General features: G+C 38.5%; 1 protein-coding gene across 1 annotated transcript; it reads left to right on the top strand.

Annotated features, from left to right (window-relative positions):
• The first annotated feature begins 2,608 nt into the window (after window positions 1-2,608).
• NIPSNAP2 (nipsnap homolog 2) lies at window positions 2,609-17,744 on the top strand. Its single transcript, XM_062592272.1, has 10 exons — window positions 2,609-2,730; window positions 6,934-7,073; window positions 7,152-7,197; window positions 10,042-10,136; window positions 12,095-12,165; window positions 12,586-12,726; window positions 13,148-13,179; window positions 14,449-14,543; window positions 15,637-15,720; window positions 16,532-17,744. The coding sequence occupies exons 1-10, from the start codon at window positions 2,645-2,647 to the stop codon at window positions 16,594-16,596; spliced, it is 855 nt and encodes a 284-aa protein (XP_062448256.1). The 5' UTR covers window positions 2,609-2,644; the 3' UTR covers window positions 16,597-17,744.
• Window positions 17,745-21,667: the final 3,923 nt, after the last annotated feature.

Raw genomic sequence — 21,667 nt, 5'->3', positions numbered from 1 at the left:
ACAATGCTATTAAAACTTTTGAAAGGAAGTGTAAAAAATTTAAAGCCAGCTACCTATGTGTGTCCTTACTTCCTCCTAGTCATTTAAACCATATGGCTGTATTTTTAAGAAAAACACAATCACTTGCCTTTAAATATTCTCACTTTACTGCTGTTATAAACTTTGGGTAGCTTGGCATAGTTCCCTTTGCAGGAAGAAATCTATATCGAATTTGCTAAGCTGCCCCAGTGAGGGCTGGAAAATTAAGAACTTTCTTTAGGGCTATTAGCTCTCAAACTGCTGGATAAATGTTCTTATTTCAGAAAAAAATGCTTGCTTTGCAGCTGAGTAACTTGCCCAAAGTATTCAGTTTGGGGGGAGATGGAACTTTGAACTGCCAGCAAGAAGTAGAAGGTGATGAGAATATAAAGCTAAAAAAATGAAAGTAAATATGCTTATACTTAGTCTCATCAGAAGAACTAGTTAAAGCAACACATGGGGAGATAGACTGGTACTGATTTGCTGAATGCTGTAATGTAAAACAGGAAGGCCATAGAAATTCATGATTAGATACTACTTTATCCTCCTACAGCTCTGGGGATCATGTGTCCTGTCTTCCCAGACATAAACTGAGAGTATGCTACTGTTACAGTAGCCTTTTGTAGCTAACTTTGGTTTTGTATTTAGATCTAAAGGGAATTTGCATCAAAACACAGCATTTGCAGGGATGGAATACCACCCTCCTGAATGGAAGAGAGTGGGTATATCAAAGCTTTGAGGAATCCTGTGTGAAGAGGTGTGTGCTTGCCTATGTCATTGCTCTTTGCTCAAGATAAGCTGAACAAAGAATTTCTGAACAGAATTCTTCTGCTGATGACTTGAAGTATTTCAGTTTTTTTGAAACTGAACCACTCTACGTGTAAGCTATAAGTTCTTTATCACTGTCCTAGCGTACTGTAAATTATTTTGGTTTCCTTCACATGCCCAAAATGGCAATTTCGGCTGTCCCCAAACTGCTGGCAAAGTCAGATTGAACTCAGATAATTTGGACTAGGAAGAATGAGATAAGGAAGCTTCAGTGTTTCTGAACCAAAATATTACCTTTTTGGATGGTAGACTATTTTTCTCACAGTCCTCAACTAATATCTACCATATTTCTCAGTGAGATCAATAAGCTGAGGTGTAAGACCTTGATGGAAACTTATCTACTTAATAATGTGAACTTGGTCTTCAGCTTTGAGACATCTTAAGTGTATGACTTCAGGTAACTCTTATCGAACTGCCTTTGAAATGGTTTAAGTTTATGTAAATTGTTTGTTTTGTAACTTTAGCTGGCTGATTAAGGCCCTCATTGAAATGGAAGAAAATCTGGACTCCTGCTGTTCAAGTGAATCCACCATGTGGAATTTCATCCCTAATAAAGATTGAGAGAAATCAGTTCTAGGCTAGAGCACTGCCCTGGGCAGCAGAAAATACAAATTTAAATTGCATCCAGGCAGTCAGTAAAGGAATCTGAACAGTACTTACAAGTGAGTGTCCTGTTAACTAAGGAACACAAAATACAGGAGTTTTCTTCTTGATTAATAACTTTTAGCTACCTCTAATTGTGATCTTAACATGCCTTCAAATCAAAATGTGATTAAATACACATGCAGTAAATTTTTAAATGTCAGTCTTAAAAAGGTCTTGAAAGATGCACCACAGATTTTTGTATTTTACTGATGTGAACACTGCATGTGTCCATTCATCTTGCAGTGTGTGCTGATAATGACTGACAGTGGGATTTGCATAATGAAATTTTATAAACCTCATTTAGATGCGCTATGTAGAAACTTAAGGCTTGTTCATAAACTTACTTGCTGTGTTAATTGTTCCTTTAGTAATGTCTTTCAAAAGTGCTTAGTTTAAGAAAGTTTGTGTTATTTGATGATTTGATTATTAGCGATTATTAGCACACCACCTCGTTTAGCTAAGCTAAGTACTACTCTGGCAGGAACAGGTTAAGAGGGAACAGTTCAACTGTATGTGGGTGAAAATTTGAGGAGTAAGAAACTAGTTTTTGCATGTGATTCAGAAAACATCATCTGGAATCTTTCTTGGTAAGTGGTTTGCACGGGACATCACCCTTAGTGTATCTTTTTAGCTTGTGAAAACTTTCTGCAAGTTCGGGAGTGAGTTTAAACCGGTAATTTCAACGGGGTTGGATACTATAGCTGAAGGATTTCAGAGGTGGCAGTGCCCTTGCGTGCCGGGTGGGCAAGGGAAAACGCCGGCTGCTTTGGGCACCCGGGAGCGTTGCTCTCTTCCAGCCCGAGTAGTGCTGAAGAATGCTCCAGCCTTCCCGAAGGCGGGAGGGGTGCCTTACGCGTGTTGTGCCGGGGGGTTAGAACCGTGGGGAGCAGCGGAGGGAGGCGGCCCGGCGGCGGCCCGGCCTGCTGCGGGGGAGCGGGACCGCGCAGCGCGGCGACGTCTCGCCTCGGCGCGGGGCCCGGGCGGGCCGCGGCGCCGCGCATGCGCAGCGGTGCGCCCGCGCCGGGGGGCGGGGCCGGAGACACCCGCTGCTCGCGGCGGCGCAGCGCCCCCCGGCGGCGGGCGGCCGCGCAGCGCCTCCCCCCCACCCCCCCCCCCCCCAAGCCAGGCGGCGGAGGGAGGCGGCCGGAGCAAGATGGCGGCGCGAGTGCTGCTGCGGCGGAGCCTGGCGGGAGCCGGCGCCGGGCCGCGCCTCCCGCCCGGCGGCGGCCTGGCGCTCAGGTGAGCCCCGGGCCGGGGGCGGCGGGAGGCGGCAGCCGCCCGCGTGTGCGCTCGGCCCGCCGCGCGGCGCTCCCCCTGCTCCCCGCGCCCCCCCTTCCCCCCCCCCCCCCCCCGGGCCTGACTGGAAATGGCGCCCCGCGGGCGGGCGGGCAGCGCTGGCGCGGCGGCGGGGACAGCGCTGCCCGCGCCGCCTCTCCCTCAAGGTCACGGGCCGCAAGGTCGGTCCCCGGCCCCTCGGCAAGGCCGCGCCGCCGCCGCCGCGGGGTGCAGGCCGCCCCCTTCCCCCCCCCACCGGGGCGCAGGCCGCCCCGCCCGCACATCGCCCGCGTGGTCCGGGCGCGGGCACAGCCGCATGCCCGCTGCCGTCGGGACGTGCCGCCGTCCTGCCCCCCGGGCCTTCCCCTGCTGTCAGCGTGTGCGCCCTGCCCGTGCGACCCTGCAGCACCTGTCCGCTGGGGCTGGGCTGCGTGGCCCTGCACCCCGCAGCGCCCGCGGAGGTCGGGGTGTGAACCCACAGCGGCAGGTTGCACCGCAGCCCTGCGCCCCTGCCCCATGGAGCGGTGGGGGACGCGTCTGTTCCTCACTTACGTATCCCTCGGAGGCGGGTGAGTGGCCGCACACACCAACACCCCTGTGGTTTCAGGGTGCACAGCTGTCAAGTCACAGCGCTCTTACCCTTGTGTGTAAAGCTGTGAGGTGTGTTTCTTGGGTCGGGGGGTGCAGCCGTGCACATGTGCACACCCACGTATGCGTCTCTGGTGTTGGGGTGCAAGCACTTGCATGCAGCTGCTTGCACGTCAGGCTGCATATCTATATGTGCATACTTCATACCTTCAGGTGTTGGTGCGTGTGTGTGCGCCCGTGCGTACGTCCCCTAGGTGTCAGGGCATGCGAGCAGATGTTCACACACCCATGCGTACAGCGTATGAGAAGTCAGACACATGCATGCCTCTAGGGTGGCAAGGGCATAAACATACACATCCAGAATTCCCAAGTGTCTGGGCACAAATGTATACACGTGGCCCTTGGGTGTAGGGGAAGCAGATGTGCATTATGTTCTTCGCGTGTTGGAAGCACAGGAGTGCCCAAGCTGGGATGGAGCTATACCCATTTTTTCTCCCTCTTTTTAAAACAAGGGAAGCTGCTGTCTCAAGCCTCAGAATGGGCAGCAGCCCCTGTGCAAGGCTAAAGGGATGAGCTCTGGAAGCAGCTGTTGGGGTGGGAAGGGAAGGAGTTGTTTAGAGTAAACATTAGGAGATTTTATGTGTACAGGTATTTTTCTTTGAAATAAACTTTGACAATTATCTAGACAACAAATAAAAAACTGTCAGTTTATAGACAAGTTTTTTTTCTTCCAGGCAGGCATAGGATAGTACAAAATCTAAGTATTTGACCTGATACCTCCCTCTCCACCCAAGTTATATTTTGTGCTAAAGCAGAAGTTAAGTGGGATAGAAATGTTTTCACCAGCATTTTTAGTCTAACATAAGCAAACTATTAAGTGTTCCTGTTTTGTATTTACAAACGGATCTTTGTGGCATTGTGCTAGGTTCTAGGGGTGAAGCTTAAAAGGAATGGATCAGTCTGTCAGTAGTCCACAGGAATTAAAAGCAGAAAAAGGATAAGCTTAGGTTTTCAAAGTCATGATATTAATCTTTCAATAGCTGAAAACGCCAACAGAACATAATAATGGAACAACTATTTAAAATGCTTTTAACTTTACATTTTTTTTTCTAGTAATTAAATATTGACTTTTTCCTCTACATTTTGAAATGACACAGAGGAGCTGACAATAACTTTTTTGAAATGTGGACTTCTTTCTCCAATCATTTGCTGTTTCTCTGCTCCATTTTCAAAAACATGCTGTTTCAACCATTTGATTAGGTGCAACTACAGGGCCTGATTCTGAAAACAACTCATGTACATAATAAAAGCTAAGCTCATAGTTGAACATTTGTAGGGTAAGAACCTCCTAGCAAAGTCTAGCAGTATTTTAGAAGATTTTGTGAAGGCTCTTCCAATAAGCATTGTTCCCAAGAAAATAAAAAAATTGCAAAATGCAATTATTAATTAGTTGCATTTAATAAGCAGTTAATTCCATATAGCTTGTCTACCTTCATTCTGTGCATATGTTTGTATTTACGTTAGCGACATTCACGTAGTTTGCATCCAGTATCTGGTCTGCTTGGAACATGTCTTATAGTATTCTGGGGCCTAATGGCAAGAAGTTAGTTAAAAGTAAGTCTTTTGGATGATGGAATGTGCTGTTTTGTTTGCATAAAGATGCACAAATTTGTGGATGATGCTTACAACAGGCAGTTGAAAAAAGTGAATTTAGCATTAGTGTAGGACTTCTCAAAGGATAAAGTGATTAAAAATAAGACCCTAGCACCCCAGAACAGGCATGCTGTATGTCTGTTTTAAAGAACTTCAACTGTTACTGTTCTTTATTGTACATAGTTTATGAGGTGAGCTTTATCCTCTCCCCAACGTGGCATCAGCTGGGGCAGCATGTGTTCCTGCGATCTCTGATGCAGTTGTGACAACCCAACTCCACAGTCACCTGGCCCCTCTTCTTCCCCGGCTTCAGATCAGAGATGTGTCTACTCCAAGCGACTGCACACCCTCCATTCTGGCAATATCCTCATCACAGAATACCCTTTTAAATGCTTGTATTCAGGAGAGACCTCTTAGCATTCAGCATAGTAGCATGCCTGTAGGTTTGTCTGGGGCCAAAGCAAATTTCATTTTCAATAAATTGACCAATAGGATATTTACCAATTATTTCTTAACCTTGAAGGTCATCTCAGCTGTGTTTGGTTTTTTGGTTCTTTTAATTTCTTTACTATCAAGTATCTTTTCTTTCTTCCATACTGCTTTTTCAATGTAAACTAGTTTATTATATTATTTCCAGACATCAGGACTGAAAGACTGCCTGTTACAACACATGGTTAAAGTGAACTATTTTTATATAATGTAGATAGGCATGTTCATAAAGGTATTTTTCTAAAAGGAAGCTGAGAGATTTTCTATTTTCCTCGCACCCCCCACCTTGAATGGTTGTCTCAACCTTTTGATAATATGAAGGACAGCTTTATAGCTGGAGATTAATACCTGTGTTCTGGATCTCCTAAGCAGAAGGTAAGGGTGAAGAGTTGACTTCTGAGGCATAGGTTTAAACCTCAAACTCTGATGCCATATTTTTAGAATTTCAGAGGTTCAGCAGAATCCCTAAACCAAAAAAGAGGCAAATAGAAGGCAATGTTTTTTTAACGAAAGAGAAGGAACATTTGAGTTTGGGGTCCCCTGTCAAGCATTATAGAGAATTAATTTAATATACCAGCCTTCTTGTTGGTCTAGACAACTTCTAGTAATTCCAGGGATTTCCTCCAATTGAAAAAAGGAAGAATAATTCCTCTAACATGGTTAGAGACCACAGTTATCAATTGTAATGTTTGGGCTGCTCTGTGGTTTAGAGGGAAGTGGTATTACTTTGAAAGTATACTTGCAGAAACTGCATAAAGAATAGATTAAAAAAGAAAAAAAGTAAGTGAAATCCTGTTTCACAGTAGGGGAAACTGAATATTGTACAAAGAAAATGGATCTGTATCTCTACACAGTACAATTGCCACAAATTGGAATTAAAATATTAGCAGGCTGTTTGTTTCCTGACATTCATAATTTTTCCCAAATTAGGCTTTGGTTATATTTTTTTCTCTTGAAAGATGCCTTATTTAACTTTTCCTTTCCAGAACTATATTTAAGTAAACATAGAAACATATGGTACTTTCCTATTTGCACTGTACAAATCTTTCGTTATGCACACTTTTTGCTCTTTTTCACTCATCTGTTTACATCAAGACAGATCCAGCTTCCTTGAGCAGAAACACTTGATTAAAAAGAAAATAAATAGGCAGCAAAAAGCAGCCATCCATCCATTCCCTGGCAAGCTCACAAAGAATGAAAGCGCATAGTGTATGGTTAACTTTACTGAAAAGGTTTCTAAAGGGTAAATCTCAGTGGGAAAAGAACTGCCTTTACCTTGCTAGGAAGTGGATCAATAGAAAGGTTTAGCAGCAGCCCTATATGTAACTATATGTTATGACTCTGTTTGTATTAAACTTGATCTTGCCCATCTTTCCTGCATTGCGGACCTTTTCAAGACACCTTCAGTGACAGTGTAATGTACTTGTTAATGTGTAGGGGGCTGGTATCATCAGCTAACAGACCTCGTGAAGACAGTTGGTTAAAATCGCTGTTTGTTCGCAAAGTTGATCCAAGGAAAGATGCTCACTCCAACCTTCTAGCCAAAAAGGAGACCAGCAGTCTATATAAACTACAGAGTGAGTGATCTTTTTATATTTAACATTTTCATTTCTTTATTCTGTTATTGCATTTCTCATCTTATGTCGTTGTTTCAGTTCACAATGTAAAACCAGAATGTCTAGATGCCTACAACAAGCTTTGGTAAGTGTGCATATTACTTTTTCACGTTTTAGACATGTTGATTTGATCACAAGCTGTTCCAAAAATTGACGGATAGCATAATTGTTCAGAGGGGAGGTGGAAAAATTCTGCCTTTATTTACAGACTACGATGGTAAATAGTTTTGTTCTTGAAGAGAGATGGCAAAGCTATATAGATATTTTATTTGGTTTACCCTCTCTCTTCCCTCTTGGATGTGCCATTTTCCCAAGCTGCAACTTGAGGTGATGCTTTTTGTAGGTGGAGTTTGCTGAACACCTTTCTCCCGTCCCTTAGTTGTCTGTCAGTTGCTGCTCCTTGTGAGTAGATGCTGATGTGCTAGCATGCCCCACTCCAACTGATTTGTTGCGGGGAGGGGGAGGTTGTCTGCATACAGGAAAGGGGTAGGTCATTTGTAAGTAAGACTGTATGCCAGTAGTAAATAAAAGTAGAATTTGGAAGAGATTTTAACAACCCTGGATTTGACTTTTACTCAGCTCACCCAGATCTTCTTTCTACAAAGTTATGTTACTGAGATCTACTCTTAAAGAGGTATGCAAATCACTGGATAGGATCTTTGCATTGGGGTGATACCCTTCAAAGGGAACGGTGTTATATGGGGTTTCCAAAAAAGTTACAGTTTTTTAAAATTCTATGAAAATGTATGAATAGTAACATTTTAAGTTTACTAACTTAAAGACCAGATTACTGAAATATCAGTCCTAATTTAGCAATGCAATTACTCCTTTAGAGCCAAACAGCTGCCGTTTTAAAGAACTGAATGCTTAATTTTGGAAATGCAGTGGGCTTCATTTGTACCTAATCACTGTCAGTGAGAAAGCACTGCTGTTTATCTTGTCAGTTTAATATTCCTAGCATAATGATATCCTACTGCAACCAATTTTTAAGTGTGGTGTGTTGACTAGAACACCAGTTTGGCTGGAGGGTGGGGAAGAAGTTCACACCTCCTCATTTATGTTCTCAACACTGTTACTGGCTCAGCCATAAGCAGGTAGTCTAACATCTCTTTGCCTTAATATGCTCAACTTTGAAATGGGGATGGATAACCAATATTATATTCCTTACTAGTATAAATTTAGAAAATTCTCTAGAGTTATTTTCAAAATCAAGTTATTTTTAACTTTCATGTTTAAAAAATGCATACACAGAGAAGTGCAATTAGTATTCAGTTGGCTTTCTGTGTAAAGGCTTAGTATAAACACGTCCAATTACACAAAACAGGGAAGGACTTTTCAACAGTGTCTTGTGAACTACTGAAATGCTGAGAGCAGAGGCTCTTATTTTCAAGGGAAAAGACAATAATAGAGAAAGAGACTGCTGACAGCAGTCAGGTGAAATACGTGGGATTTGATTTATTTGTTCCAAACCAAAGTATTCCAGAGAAGGAGAAAATATAAGAGTGGAGCTCAAGGAGTAAAAGAGATTGAAGCATCTCTAAACTTCTCTCATTCCTCTCACTAAATTAAACATGAGGAGGTAAACTCATTATTTTGCATGAAAGCAGGATAAGAATTGGCTGTCATGTATTAATAAAGAAATAATGTAACAAAGACTATTATGAAAGTAATTCCTGAATCAATGGAGGTAAGGATCCCCTTCTGAAGTAGTAGGAACCAGTTATTTTTAAAAGGTATAACAGTGATGTTCATGTCTGTGAATGATCAGGTATCTGTGTTTTTTTTATAATTTACAGCAAATTATATTTTAGGATTACTGTAGTAATAATTTAGCATTATTGTTAAGGCTGCTTTTCTAGGATCTCATTATGCTTTGCAAAAATGACCTCATGGTGACTGGAAACATCCTTGGAGAGTCATTCTATTGTATTATTTCACTGCGTAGCGAAATGTTGAGGTACAAATTGGTAATGAGATTTGCTCAAGGTCATCTAGAAAGTTAGTGGCAGAACCAAGAGGAAAATTCGTATCTTTTGATTCCCAAGCACAGGACCAGCCTACTTATTATTTAATATGATACAAAGACTCTTTGCCTATGAGCCAAAATGATTAAGAGTAGTAATAATCAAGGGAAAAATATTAAAAGGCAAAGTTCAACCAGAGGAACAGGCTTATTTATCAAAGTACAGTGCAGTGAAAGCTGTCTTAACTAAATCAGCAACTGGTAAACCTTAATTTCCTAATGTTAATGTAGGTCACCTTTAAAGTTCGAAAAAATGCTAGAAAAGATTTAAAAATAGTCATACAGAAATTTTGTGTTTGTGATATTTTTAGGACAGTTTCACTGTATTCTTTTAACGGGCTGCTTCAAACTAGGTCTGCGTTTTGAACTGGTAAAAAGCAGCAAGGCTGTATACTACAAAGTACAGTCATCATTTTATCATATTCATGTCCATCAAAATACTTTTTTTTTTTCATTTGGCACAACAGAATTAATAGCATTGGAACTGGTACAAAGTACTGTCTTTTTCTACTTTTGTGTATTTTACCTGTCTTGATACAGAAAACATTTTTGTAAAGCAGTGTAGATAGGTTACACTTCCTCTAAGTGACACATCCAATATTTATTTTTCTTATGCATCAGATACCTTTTAGGTGACATCATGTAATTTATTGCATCAAAAGAACTGTGCCAGGCTGTGTATTTGTCATACAATCTAAGAAATGGTCGCACTTGCATTAATTTTACATAGTGTTAAAGCTATCTTTTCCCTTGTATAGCAGATTTGTGTATTTCAGCTTCTCTTCTGAAAGTAGAACTTGTGAATTTTCATACCATAATGATGAACCTGTGGTGATTTGTTATACATATCAACTGTAGCCTCCCTGAAGGAAATGCAACATAGTGTCTGTATTCCTTGTTTTCAAGTCAAGAGGTGCTGCCAAAGATTCATGAAGAAAAACACTACCCATGTGCACTGGTGGGGACTTGGAACACGTGGTACGGAGAGCAAGATCAGGCTGGTAGGAGATAGAAGTACAACAGAATGTAAAACCATGCAAGTGAAACGTGTGCTTGGCAGGTTTCTTCTCTTTAAATCATCTCTGTTGCTAGTAAACCTTTAGCAATGTATACAGTGAGGATGTGCGTGCACCAGTTACCGGTAATATTTTAACATTTATAGTGTTTGCTTTTTGTCTTGTTCGGTTTGACAGCGAAAGTATTAATTCCTAAAATCTGTCCTACTGTTAATACACTTTCATGTCTTGCTTGTGATAGATTAACAGTTTTTGGAAACACATGTAAAATTTATTCCTATAATATTTTATAGGCACAGATTGTGTTCCTGAATATTTAGGTCAAAGGCAAAGGCTTACAAAGACATTTTAACTCATATCAGCCACTATAAAAACTTTACTCAGACTTTCACGCTATAATTGCTCTATGATAATGAAATGCAAATCATGCCTACCATCTGAAAAAGTGATTGCACTGTAACCTTGGAATAATTAAAGCCATTACTGGTGGAAAGTCAAGTATTTCTGTTCGCGTTCATAAAAGGATACTGCCTAATCACATACAGTGAAAATACGTTGAACTAGAAATTATCGAATAGCTGCTACAGAGGTAACTACAAAGTGTCTAGTGTAGATAGAAAACCTGAAAAAATTCTAAGGCTGTGAGAAGCTGTAGGATAGCGAAGCCACAAATATTGAGTGAAGTACTGATATTTGTTCTGTAGAAGAAGCTCTGTTGTTAGAGCTTGGCTGACATCAAGGTTGTTACTTCACTATTGAAGAATATACTCATGTACACATTAATGTCTGCTGCATTCATAGTATGTTGCAATATTGATGCTGAAAAAAATGTGAGGAAATAACAGCAGAGAAATGGAACATTGAGAAACAGTTCTTAAAAGTTGGAGGGAAATTGGGGAATGAAGGCAATTGAAATTAAAATATCTTAGCCAAGCCTCTTTCATTGTTTTCATAATTTATTAACACAGACTGTATCTGTAACTGCATTGATAGCCTGCCTTGATAATGTTGTAGCAACAGTTCTAGCAGTGTAATAATACACATTAAGGGGGTTTGACTTGTTCAGTATTTGTGCCTAGGCTGGGTTAATAGTAGCTGAATATATCAAATTTGTCTTGGGGATTAGACAGCAGCTGCAGGCACACTGGATGAATCTGTTCTGATAATGAAGTGCCTTGCATTAGTCTCCAGTTTGCTCTCTTGGAAAAAGCACAAGACAGCATTAACTTCTTTATATGAGAGGAAATAGCTTTTGAGAGTCTTCAAGGAAAGGAAAGAAGGAGATTTGAAGATGAAATATTGTTGCTTTGCTTTATTAAGAGCTTGTAAATAAATCTTGTTATCGAGAATGCTTTGAAAAGCCTATCAAAAGGAGGTGCCTATTTTGAAATTGCTTGGTGGGGAAAATCCTAGCAAATAAAAAAATTGTAGTATGCTTATGTATCTTCTGGTTTGCCTTCTTTAATTTCATGTTTAGGTAAAAATAACATTTGCGTTATTTTTTTCATGTCTCTCAGAAATTATGTTACACTCTTTTTACTTGAGTAGTTTACTGAACTAAAAATTCTACCAGTCTGTTGCTCTCACGTGAAATTGGTATAAAACACATCTTTGGAATTAAGTCACCCTCTTAAATTGCATCTCAGTTTCAAGTACAATCATGTGAAGTCGACATATCTTACTAGCATGGCAACAAAAGTTACTTTCAGAAATCTTCCTGTTAGAATAAATTGCAAAATTTTCTGAGAGAACCTTTGTCAAAAAGCAAATGATTCCATTAATTATAATGTACAAAGGTGAAGTGCTTTCTTTAATGAAAATTCATTTTTGAACCTGTTACCAAACTTCTGTTTTTGTATGATTCTGTATTATGAAGAGCCTTTTATACTGTGATATTCCATACATTTCAGCATTTTTAAAGAAGCTTCCTTTTTCTGTTTTAGTTCATCTGTGGAGGTATGAGGGAGGCTATCCAGCTCTCAATGAGGTCATGAGTAAACTCCGGCAAAATAAGGTAAAATGCAGAGATTTTTTTGAAGCTTTTGCTAGAAGTAGCTGATTTACTTAGAAGAGAACGTAGAGTAGTCAGAGCAAAAAATTGGACTTTTGGACACCTCTTTTTGCTGTATCTCATCACTTGCTGTGCAACTGTAGATACTCTGCCTGTTTGGAAAAGGGATTATTCCCATTCAGAAAGGCTGAGGTTTAATATATGAATATTTTATGAAATACTTGCAGATTCTCATCTGCAATGTAAGGGTGCCAGTTGAAATTTTCAAGGATGCTAGGGAAATCTGGATGCCTTTAAAATTTAAAGGAATTGGATGTCCAAAGCCCTGAAATAGCACTGAAAAATCTGAACTGCTGTATGGTATAGTATTGTTTATTGTTGATACCTAATATAAAGTTTGACATTAATCACATTATTTTTAAGGAATTCACAGAGTTTCGCAAAGAAAGAGGTAACATGCTTCTCTCTCGGAGGAATCAATTATTGTTGGAGTTTAGTTTCTGGAATGAACCTGTTCCCAGGGAGGGGCCCAACATTTATGAACTAAGATCCTATCAACTTAGAGTAAGTTTCAATTTTCATTTTTATTTTTATTTTACAGGCAATACACTGTTGTAAAATATTCAAAGCATGTTTGTACAATGTAGATGGAAAACAGATCTCATCTTAAAAATCTGGTTCTTACCAAATTTGATGGCAGAGTTGCTGATGCTCTCGATGTGTGGCAATGAAATATGAAGGCAGGCTCCAACAAGATACTGAATATCACCTGTGAAGGGCTGAATACCTTGTGTTTTGATCTGAGATAAACTTCAGGCAGAATGACTAAGAAGTACTATAGTAAATAAACACAGTAATTAACTTATCTTTTGAAGGAAGTGATTTTGTTAATAAATGGTGTTTTCCATAAGTAAACGTTGTGAAAACTGTCCAAATATTTTAACTTTCTTTCAACTACAATTTTATGTCTGTTTTGTTTTTGTAGCCTGGAACAATGATTGAGTGGGGAAATTACTGGTAAGTGTTGTTTTATCGCTTGTGCTCTCTTATTTGAGAGATGTATATTTAAAAATCTATAAGGTGGAAGTGACAGAATGGTACCAAAGCGTTTCAGTCACCTGATTAATGGCCTGCTGCTGTTCTTACATAACTTGTAAAATAATTGGCCTTCAATATCTTCCTTGAGCAAGGAAAGAGGAATCTGTGTACAGACAATGCTGTGTGCTCTGTGGTCTGGCTTTCTTTTACATAACCCTTTTAAGTTTGATGTGATGTAGCAGAAACCTTGGTAATCTTTGCTTTCACTAGAAAGCACTGCTCATCAGAGAGAGACAGTTAATTCCTTAAGACTATATTGATCTTTCACCGCTTCCTCACTGCTGGAAGCTGGCTGACTTTTAGTTTAAATGGCTTAAATCTTAGGTCTTTTCATCTTTAAATGTCAAACTTTCTTGGAAAGTATTGAGCATCACATTTGTATTTTAATATATAGGTTAAAAGCATTTAAGATGGTCTTCTCTTCAGTATATGCTTCTGATTGTGTCTTGTTTAAAACCAGTGTAAGTTTCTTTCAGTTTACATTCTGTAAATCCTTGTAGGCCTGATGATTGATACTTAAATCATTTGGAATATTTTTAATTATTTTCACAAGTGTGAGGACTTGGATTTTTAGACATGTAATTGTCATCAATATAATTTATTTAATTGTAGTAATTTGCCAGTAAATTGGATTTTTATATCTACAGTGCTAGTAGTTCTATTTTAGAAGGTGCAACAGATTCATAGTTAAGAGATAGTTATACAACAAATCATGGAGTTTTGCATAGTACAGCTGCGTAACAAAGGTGCATGTGAATAAAAACGCTGCATTCCACTACCATGAAATCTGTGGTAAATGAATGTGGTGAGGATGATATGCTGAAACTCAAAGATCAGTTTTGGAAGAACCTCTTATAAAAACATTCTGCCACTTTACACTGTTCCAGCAATTATCAATATACTGGCTCTAATGTTGAAGAAACAAATTATTAACATACAGGCTAATGAAACAGTAGGCCTCCAATTAACCCATTCTAACAAGATGTATAGATACATTTTAATTGCTCAGTGCAATAACAGATAACAAATCAATGTGTTGTGGGTTTTTCACATTTTTAGTTGCTGAAGTGTACTGCAAGTGCTGTTTAACATTCATGCTTCTTTTAAACTCTGCTTTCCTATCAGTCATCACCTATTTCCTTCTGAGAAATCTGCTGTTTTTTTAAGAGTTGCTTTGATCTTTTGTAGGGCTCGTGCAATTCGTTTTCGGCAGGATAATAATGAAGCAGTTGGAGGATTTTTCTCACAGATTGGACAGCTGTATATGGTTCATCACCTTTGGGGTAAATTTGTTTGCATTCCCTGCTTTTTTCTTGCTGAGTCAACCCCTAAGAGACTGTTGGTTTTGCCTGGGAAACAAGATTCTTACAAAAGGCAAAGAAACGTCTTAATTGTTTTTTGGCATCAACAATGTTGATTTTCTTTATTTTTGTGTAGGCAACTTTATTTTCTAAATTGAAGCAAACAAAAATGAGCATTTCTTGTCTTATACTATTTCCATCAATTGTTTCTCACAGCCCTTTCTTATTAGAGACTACTTATTGTTTGCTTTCAAAAACATAAGCCTGACAACTTATGTCCTGCCATCTCTTTTTTCTGGCCACATTCATGTTGAAATCAGCTTCTTACAGATTAGTTTCAAGCATCGCACATACCACGCTTACAAGAAGAAAGTCAAGTATTTATTGACATTAGTACATTATGCTGGTTTGATTTTCTGTTCATGTTAGGCTCCACCAACATGCAGCTGCTTTCCACACATTAGGATATTTTCAGCTTGAAGGAGCTCATTGCCCAGTATTTATTTAGGGAAAACATACATTATCTCCAGATCTCAAGAACTCAGAATATTAGGTTCCAGCACTAAGAATCTGACGCCTCCTATATAGAACTATATTCTGTGGCATTATTTGTCTTACCTGTTTCTAATGCACCTCCTGCCCCCATGTTTAGGCTTCCTCATACTGCCCTTTGTATCCACTGTCATACTTAAAAAACCTTATAATCAGTAGATGCATTAGTTTATTGATATTGTGACTCTTAATGGTTTTTGCTAATTTCCTCAGAAATCCAGATAGTGCTTCATAGAGCACTGTTTGATGGCTCTTTGCCCACCCCCCAAAATGTTCCAGCCATGCAGTACTTACATAGTGTAGCGTCTGCAAAGTATGTTTTTCTCTCTTTCTCAGTTCCTTCCATTGGTGTTGGTTTTGGAGTTTTCCTTTTTATGGAGAAGAACAACTGACTTTTTTCCTTTCCAATGTTTTCGTCTCCCAATTGTGTATTGTGTATTACAATGCTTTTAAGGATACTCTTCATGCATCAAAGGAAAAAGAGTTATTTACAAACTTTGTGCTTGTCATTTTCCCTCACTAGCTTACAAAGATCTCCAAACCAGAGAAGACATAAGGAACGCTGCCTGGCATAAACCTGGCTGGGATGAACTAGTCTATTACACAGGTAACGTTAACTTAACTGGAATGATAGAGGCAGACTTTTATGCATGCCATTGTTTTTGTTCCTCAGTACATTGCACACAATGATAAAAAAGTTTTGTATATGGTGTTTGTCTGTGTGTCAGTTTTGCTACTGTAAGGGAAAGGAGAGACATTTCACTGTAAAGCGAACTTTGCAATTGACTGTACAATGTTAGAGAGCTTACCTCGTAGCTAAAAGAAAGTGCTACATTAATAGTAAATGTTTATAAAAACGCTTGTCCTGTAAGGAAACAGATCTGTGAAATATTTAAGTTTGTATCCAAAAATATAGGCAGTACATATTGAAATTTATATTATTTTCATATTATTTTTTTTTACCTCTAATATTTCATAAAATACTGAAACTTTGTTAAATACTTACCTTTGAAAAGGCAAATCAGACTTTGGAGCTAGGAGCCAGAAGATCTTTGAGATCAAAGATGACTCTTGTAACAGAACTGTCACAAAAGTATGCTAAAAGTTTCAGATTTTGGTTAAATAGGGTAGATTGCAAAGGAAATGTACCAGAATAATTGTAAGATAGCTTTAACTATGGTGAGAAGTAATAGAAATATTTGTCTTCAAAAGCTGTTTTTGTTCAAAGCATCAAAGCAGATTATATTAAAAAGATCACTGTTCAGTATACAGTTAAGGGATTGTCGATGGTTACTGAAGGTTTGGCATGCTGTAGCTAGGAGAGTGATCTGAAGACAATAATACCTGTTTAGTCTGAGTGTATAGAACTACTTATGATCTTTATTAATGAAATTAAACCCTATCTCAATTTTTTTCAGTGCCCCTAATTCAGGAAATGGAGTCCAGAATCATGATACCATTGAAGATTTCTCCACTTCAGTAACATCATTGATTTACTTGTGCCTGCATAGATTAAAGTGACAAGTATTTGTCTTAAATTAATTTATGGTATACATTGTATATCATAGTCAGAAATATAAAAGTACTGTACTGAGCTTATAAAAGAGACCTCTTTTCTTCAGAATCTAATGACCTTGTACTCTTAGAAAAGAAATGTAGGACTGCAATTTAAAGGTTGTTTAACTATAAACACATTCAAAGACATACGCAAGTTCCTTTGTGAGACAGGCTTCTCAGGTTAAATATACAGTACTTAGTGTCTTGTGATTGTAAATGCCCACTGTTCAATAACAGCGAAGGAAGGAAACATAACAGTTGCTATGGCCTTCATGCAACATTACATTGACTGCAGATTAAACAAGCAGAAAGGGGAGTTCTGAAAATAGGAGCTCTAATGCCCCAGGCAGCTACGATGTCTCTGTAATTCTGAAATAACACCTAGCTGTTTTAGTGGGACTGAAATTGGTAAGTAGCTCTGAACTTAAAAGTAGGCAGTTATTAATTGAGGATAATACTGCCGGTCAGGGGATAGTTTATGGACAGAGAATAGTGCATTCCGTTTTGCAAGGACTCTGAAGCCTGGACATTTGTCTAGATATCTACATCTGGAATTAATTTTGTGAAATTATTTACAGACTTTTTGGAAGTATGACTCATGGTGTTCAAAGTGATTGACAACAAATTGTCTGAACATTCTACAGGCATTTGAGTTCAGTTAAACACATGTATCACTAAAAAGAGCATAGAAGTCTAGGAAAAGGGGTTTTATTTAATAAGCAATCATGCCTTCAGACATATGCTTGGTCAGGTGTTTCACTAACTATACAGTAAGTACTTATGAATTGATGTGTGAAACCGGCGCATGTTGAGTCAATAGGATTGGCATAAAGCAGTGTACCATTATGTCCAGTTCTGTTTTGATTTCACTTTTAGACTAGAATATATCAACACTGTTAATGTCTACAATGATGTGAACATCTTGTAAGTGAAAGTAATATTCTTCAAAGTGGCTGCAAGAGTCAGTGTAACATACAGAATGTACAAATCAATTACTGAATGTCCAGTTTGTACATTTCGATGAGTTTTCAGAAATAACGTATCAGTTAATAAAATCCTTTTAATTTTCACATATTACTGGCGCCATATGTGTATTGCACCGTCTGTGTTTTATATCATCTTGCACAGTGCTTATTACAAAAAATTTGAATAATTGCATAAAATATTTCAGTTTAGTTAGCCAATGTCACTTGCTATGTCAAGAAAAGTGTCTCCCAATATTCTGCTCTGCTTCCCCAAAATGAGTTTACAGTGTCTCCTTAACATTTAATTTTGCTAAGTACTCTAGAGGTCCTAAGTGCTATAGTGATAAAATGCATTTCTTATGATTTTTCTCCAAAAATTATGCTTAATTTTTCAGATCTGATTTCTTCTCCTTTTCCTCCCATGTAAAGTACAGTGCACTCTTAACTTCATTTGAATTTTATCTTGAACAAAGTCAGCATTTGATCTGGTTCTTGTCTGTTTTTGTATTTTGCTCCTATCTGTTTTTGTTGTTACTGATAATGGCATTTTACTGAGTAAAGTTCTGTATTATATTAGCTTAAAGTTCTTAGCTCAGCTTATGTAATGGGCTAATTATATCATTTAAGCTGTTCCTTCTTTAAATAAGCCACATGAACAGTGCTATCATTTAGGGCTTTCTTTTTCCAGACCTTTTGGACTACTGTTTAGCTGCAATGGAAAGAGCAGATGACAGTATTAGCTTCCAGGCCTCCTTTCCTTGTTATCCCTCCATGTGTCTTGTTCCTAGAGAATTCTCCTGGTAACTTATCTTTTGTTGCCAGCAATCTCAGTTGGAAGTGCAAGGCAAAAGACATTTCTGGAATTGAAAGATTTTGTGGGTTTTGATTCAGTCTGTGTTTGTTATCTTCAGCCATGAGCACTAGGAATTAAATCCAGTCAGGCAGAATTCTTAAGGTCTATGAAGTTTTGCATGAATAAAAAATCTAAGGTGTAACTGGATGTTCTCTGGGTAGCATCACCATAGCACAAGTCTGTTCAGTCTTAACATACCACCTAAGATCTGAATTGTGTACTCCCAGTAGTTATTGCAATGCATTATGAATATGCCTCTGATCATTCAGTGCTTCCAAGTTGTTCCCTGGCCATCATCAAAGAGACACTGGTTCCTGTTATTTTACTTACAAATAACTGTGTAAAATCGCAAGCCATGTCATGGTAGATAAATAAATAATGGCAATCCTTTTTTACTTCCCTTTGCCTGAGCCCTTTTTGAAGTTTATTTTTCCTTGCTGTGAACTCTGTGTTGATTTCCCCTTTTAATATCATGACTAAGTTTCCCTTCTTCCATTGGTTATCAATCCATCATCATTTCTTAGGGTAGAAATCATAAAGTCCAGAACTTAAGTCACTTTCTAGCGATTGGAAAGCAGGGAATGATGCCTGGAAGGATATCTGGTAATACATTAATTCCTGTTACATTTTGTAACACTACAAATGAAGAAATAATTAAAACTCAGGTTTCAGTTGTCCCATAGTTTTCCTATAAAGACAGCAGGGTGTTCTTTTAATAAGTTCCCTCATGCAGATTGAATATATAACTTAAAGCAGTAGTTCTGCACTGAATTGATTACATTACAATAAAAAAAAACTTTATGTGAAACAGTATGCTTTCTTGTGCTCTAAGCAGGAGACCCACTGGAAGACCAGGTGATTACCTGCCTGATTATATGTGCTACTCTCCAGGCTTTGCTCAGTTGTGATACGTTCACATAAATTTCTAGGTTGGCTTTAACATTGGGACTTCCCTCTCGTGCTTTATTCCCTCTTATTTTTTACTGTCTTCACTGTAAAAACTAAATTGTTCAGCAACTCACTAAGCTAAATACTCATTTTGGTACCTCCAGAGCAAAGGTAGGGCTTGATATTTGCCCAATGGAAAGGGATGTTATTTTATTCAAACCAGTCAGACATACAGAGCGCTTGTGAAATCATTGGCATGATGCCATGTTTCCATAGCAGTCACACGGAGGGAAGATACTGTGATGAATGTTAACGTCTGTGTGGCACAAAGCCTCATGCGTAGGCTTTTCATTGTTGCATTAGTGAAATTACGTACACTTAAAGTGAAGCATGTCTCAGTTTTTGTAGGATAGCTATAGCCCATAGCTATAGTCGATTAGCTAGATGTTGATTTTTTTCTTGTCTTTTAATTCAATAGAAAATTGCACCATACAGAAACACTTGCTCTGTAACTGTAGAGTTTCATCTTGGAGGAGAGCAGAGGAACACACTGAATGAGAATAGAAAGGGTTTACACTTGTTCTACTTATACACTCTTGCTTAAACAAAAGCTTTATTGTACATGAGCTGCCTTGGAGCTGGCTGAGATTCTTCTCAGGAAGAATTTAAAAGAGATCATGTTTAGCACTGAAGAGTCCTGGTGAACAGTCTGCCAAATACTGTCCCTCATGGCTTTCATGAAGTTTTTTAACCTCTGTATATAGATGCTGTTTATATGTCTGCATTTCTTTAAGAAGCCATCAAAAGTTTGTCTGAATTCATTTTCTTTTAACCATTCTACTTACTTAGAATTTAAGTACTTTTATGCTTATGTAACTTCAAGAAATTACTATTGTTTCTGTTTTTGCCAAAAGCATCAGATGGCATCCTTGCAAACTGCCATTCATCACTGTCTGTTAATGCTTCTGTTTTACCTGTATCTTCTCTGATGATGTAGCAGAATGGACAGAAGCACTATTTGTTTTAATTGATGATGATGCTCAAACAGTAGGACAGGAGTTCTTTCATTTCACCTTGATTTAATTTTATTAAATTAAGGAAAGTAGTGTAAGTTGTGTAAACCAGCAGTGATTCTGGAGACTGTGACGTTCTGGAAGATAGGCATATAGCTTGTTTCTCTTCCTATCTGTCAAAGGTGTTATAGGATAGAAGAGGAGAACCTGAGAATTAAGGCACTCAACCTAATCTTCAGTTTCCAGAGAAATACTGGAACTGTTCATAATCGCCCAGAAGATAAGTGCCAGGATAGTCGGGTGTGTTTTTTTTTTTTTTTTCAGGACAAATCATGTCATATAAATGTATCTTTCTCCTATGATGGTAACAAGTTATGTACATAAGAAGAAGTGGAAGAGATGATATGAACTTTGATGTTAATAAAACTTTTTACATTATCTCAGGTGACATTCTTTATAAGCATATCTGAGCAATAAAAGTCTTGATGGAAGTATCGTGTTGCTTCAGCAAAGCTGGTTAAAAAGACACGCTCAGAAGCGTTTTCAGTGACTTGCTGCCAAAGAGGCAGCGTTTACCAAGTGAGTGCTGTGTAAGGTCTCTCTTGCATCAGACAGTGCAGCCACAAAAGAGAAAGCATTAAGAAACTAGGATTTGTCAGTTCGAGCTCAGAGAAATACTTGTTTAGAACAGGTTAGACATATTTCTGGCACAAACAGTTTAAGGGTAATTGACCCACACTTGAGGCAAAGAAAGAGACTACACTATTATTTCCTAATGTTTTCTTAATCAGTAGACCATTTGTAAAGTTAGATGAATCAGCTTCTATCGAGTTACAGGTTGACAGGGCAGAGATTGTTAAATAAATAAAACACTTAAGTAAACAGTGTGACTGTTTCACAAAACCATAGTTTTGGACTTTACTTGTAAATATTTTAATGAGATATTGGAAATAGCACATCACTAGCTTTAAAATAGGCTCCTTGGATACTGATGAATGTTGCATGTATCTCAGGTTTGCATGCACCTCATGTCTTTGAGACTACAGACTGTGTACCAGTGATGTTGAGTAACAGATCACATCTCAGGTTCTCCTGTAGCCCTACTTTAATGAAAGCAGAGATGCTAAGTGATAAGGAAAAGTATACTTCTTACCTATCTATTTAACTAGTTTAAACTAGTTCTGAGATTCTTTGGCATGGAAAGTACTTACCATATTTTTCTACTTCTTAAGACTTTTTTATTGCTATTTATTTATTTTTTATTGGTAACACAAACTT

This window comes from Rhea pennata, chromosome 20 (genome assembly GCF_028389875.1).
Source record: "Rhea pennata isolate bPtePen1 chromosome 20, bPtePen1.pri, whole genome shotgun sequence".
In the NCBI taxonomy this organism is placed as follows: domain Eukaryota; kingdom Metazoa; phylum Chordata; class Aves; order Rheiformes; family Rheidae; genus Rhea; species Rhea pennata.
This window is presented reverse-complemented; position numbering and strand designations above follow the sequence as displayed.

Coding starts and splice junctions, on each gene's coding strand:
- NIPSNAP2 (XM_062592272.1), top strand. CDS start 2,645: ATGGCGGCGCGAGTGCTGCTGCGGCGGAGCCTGGCGGGAGCCGGCGCC. Junction 12,166..12,585: donor GTAAACTCCGGCAAAATAAG/GTAAAATGCAGA, acceptor ATTATTTTTAAG/GAATTCACAGAGTTTCGCAA. Junction 14,544..15,636: donor TATGGTTCATCACCTTTGGG/GTAAATTTGTTT, acceptor TTCCCTCACTAG/CTTACAAAGATCTCCAAACC.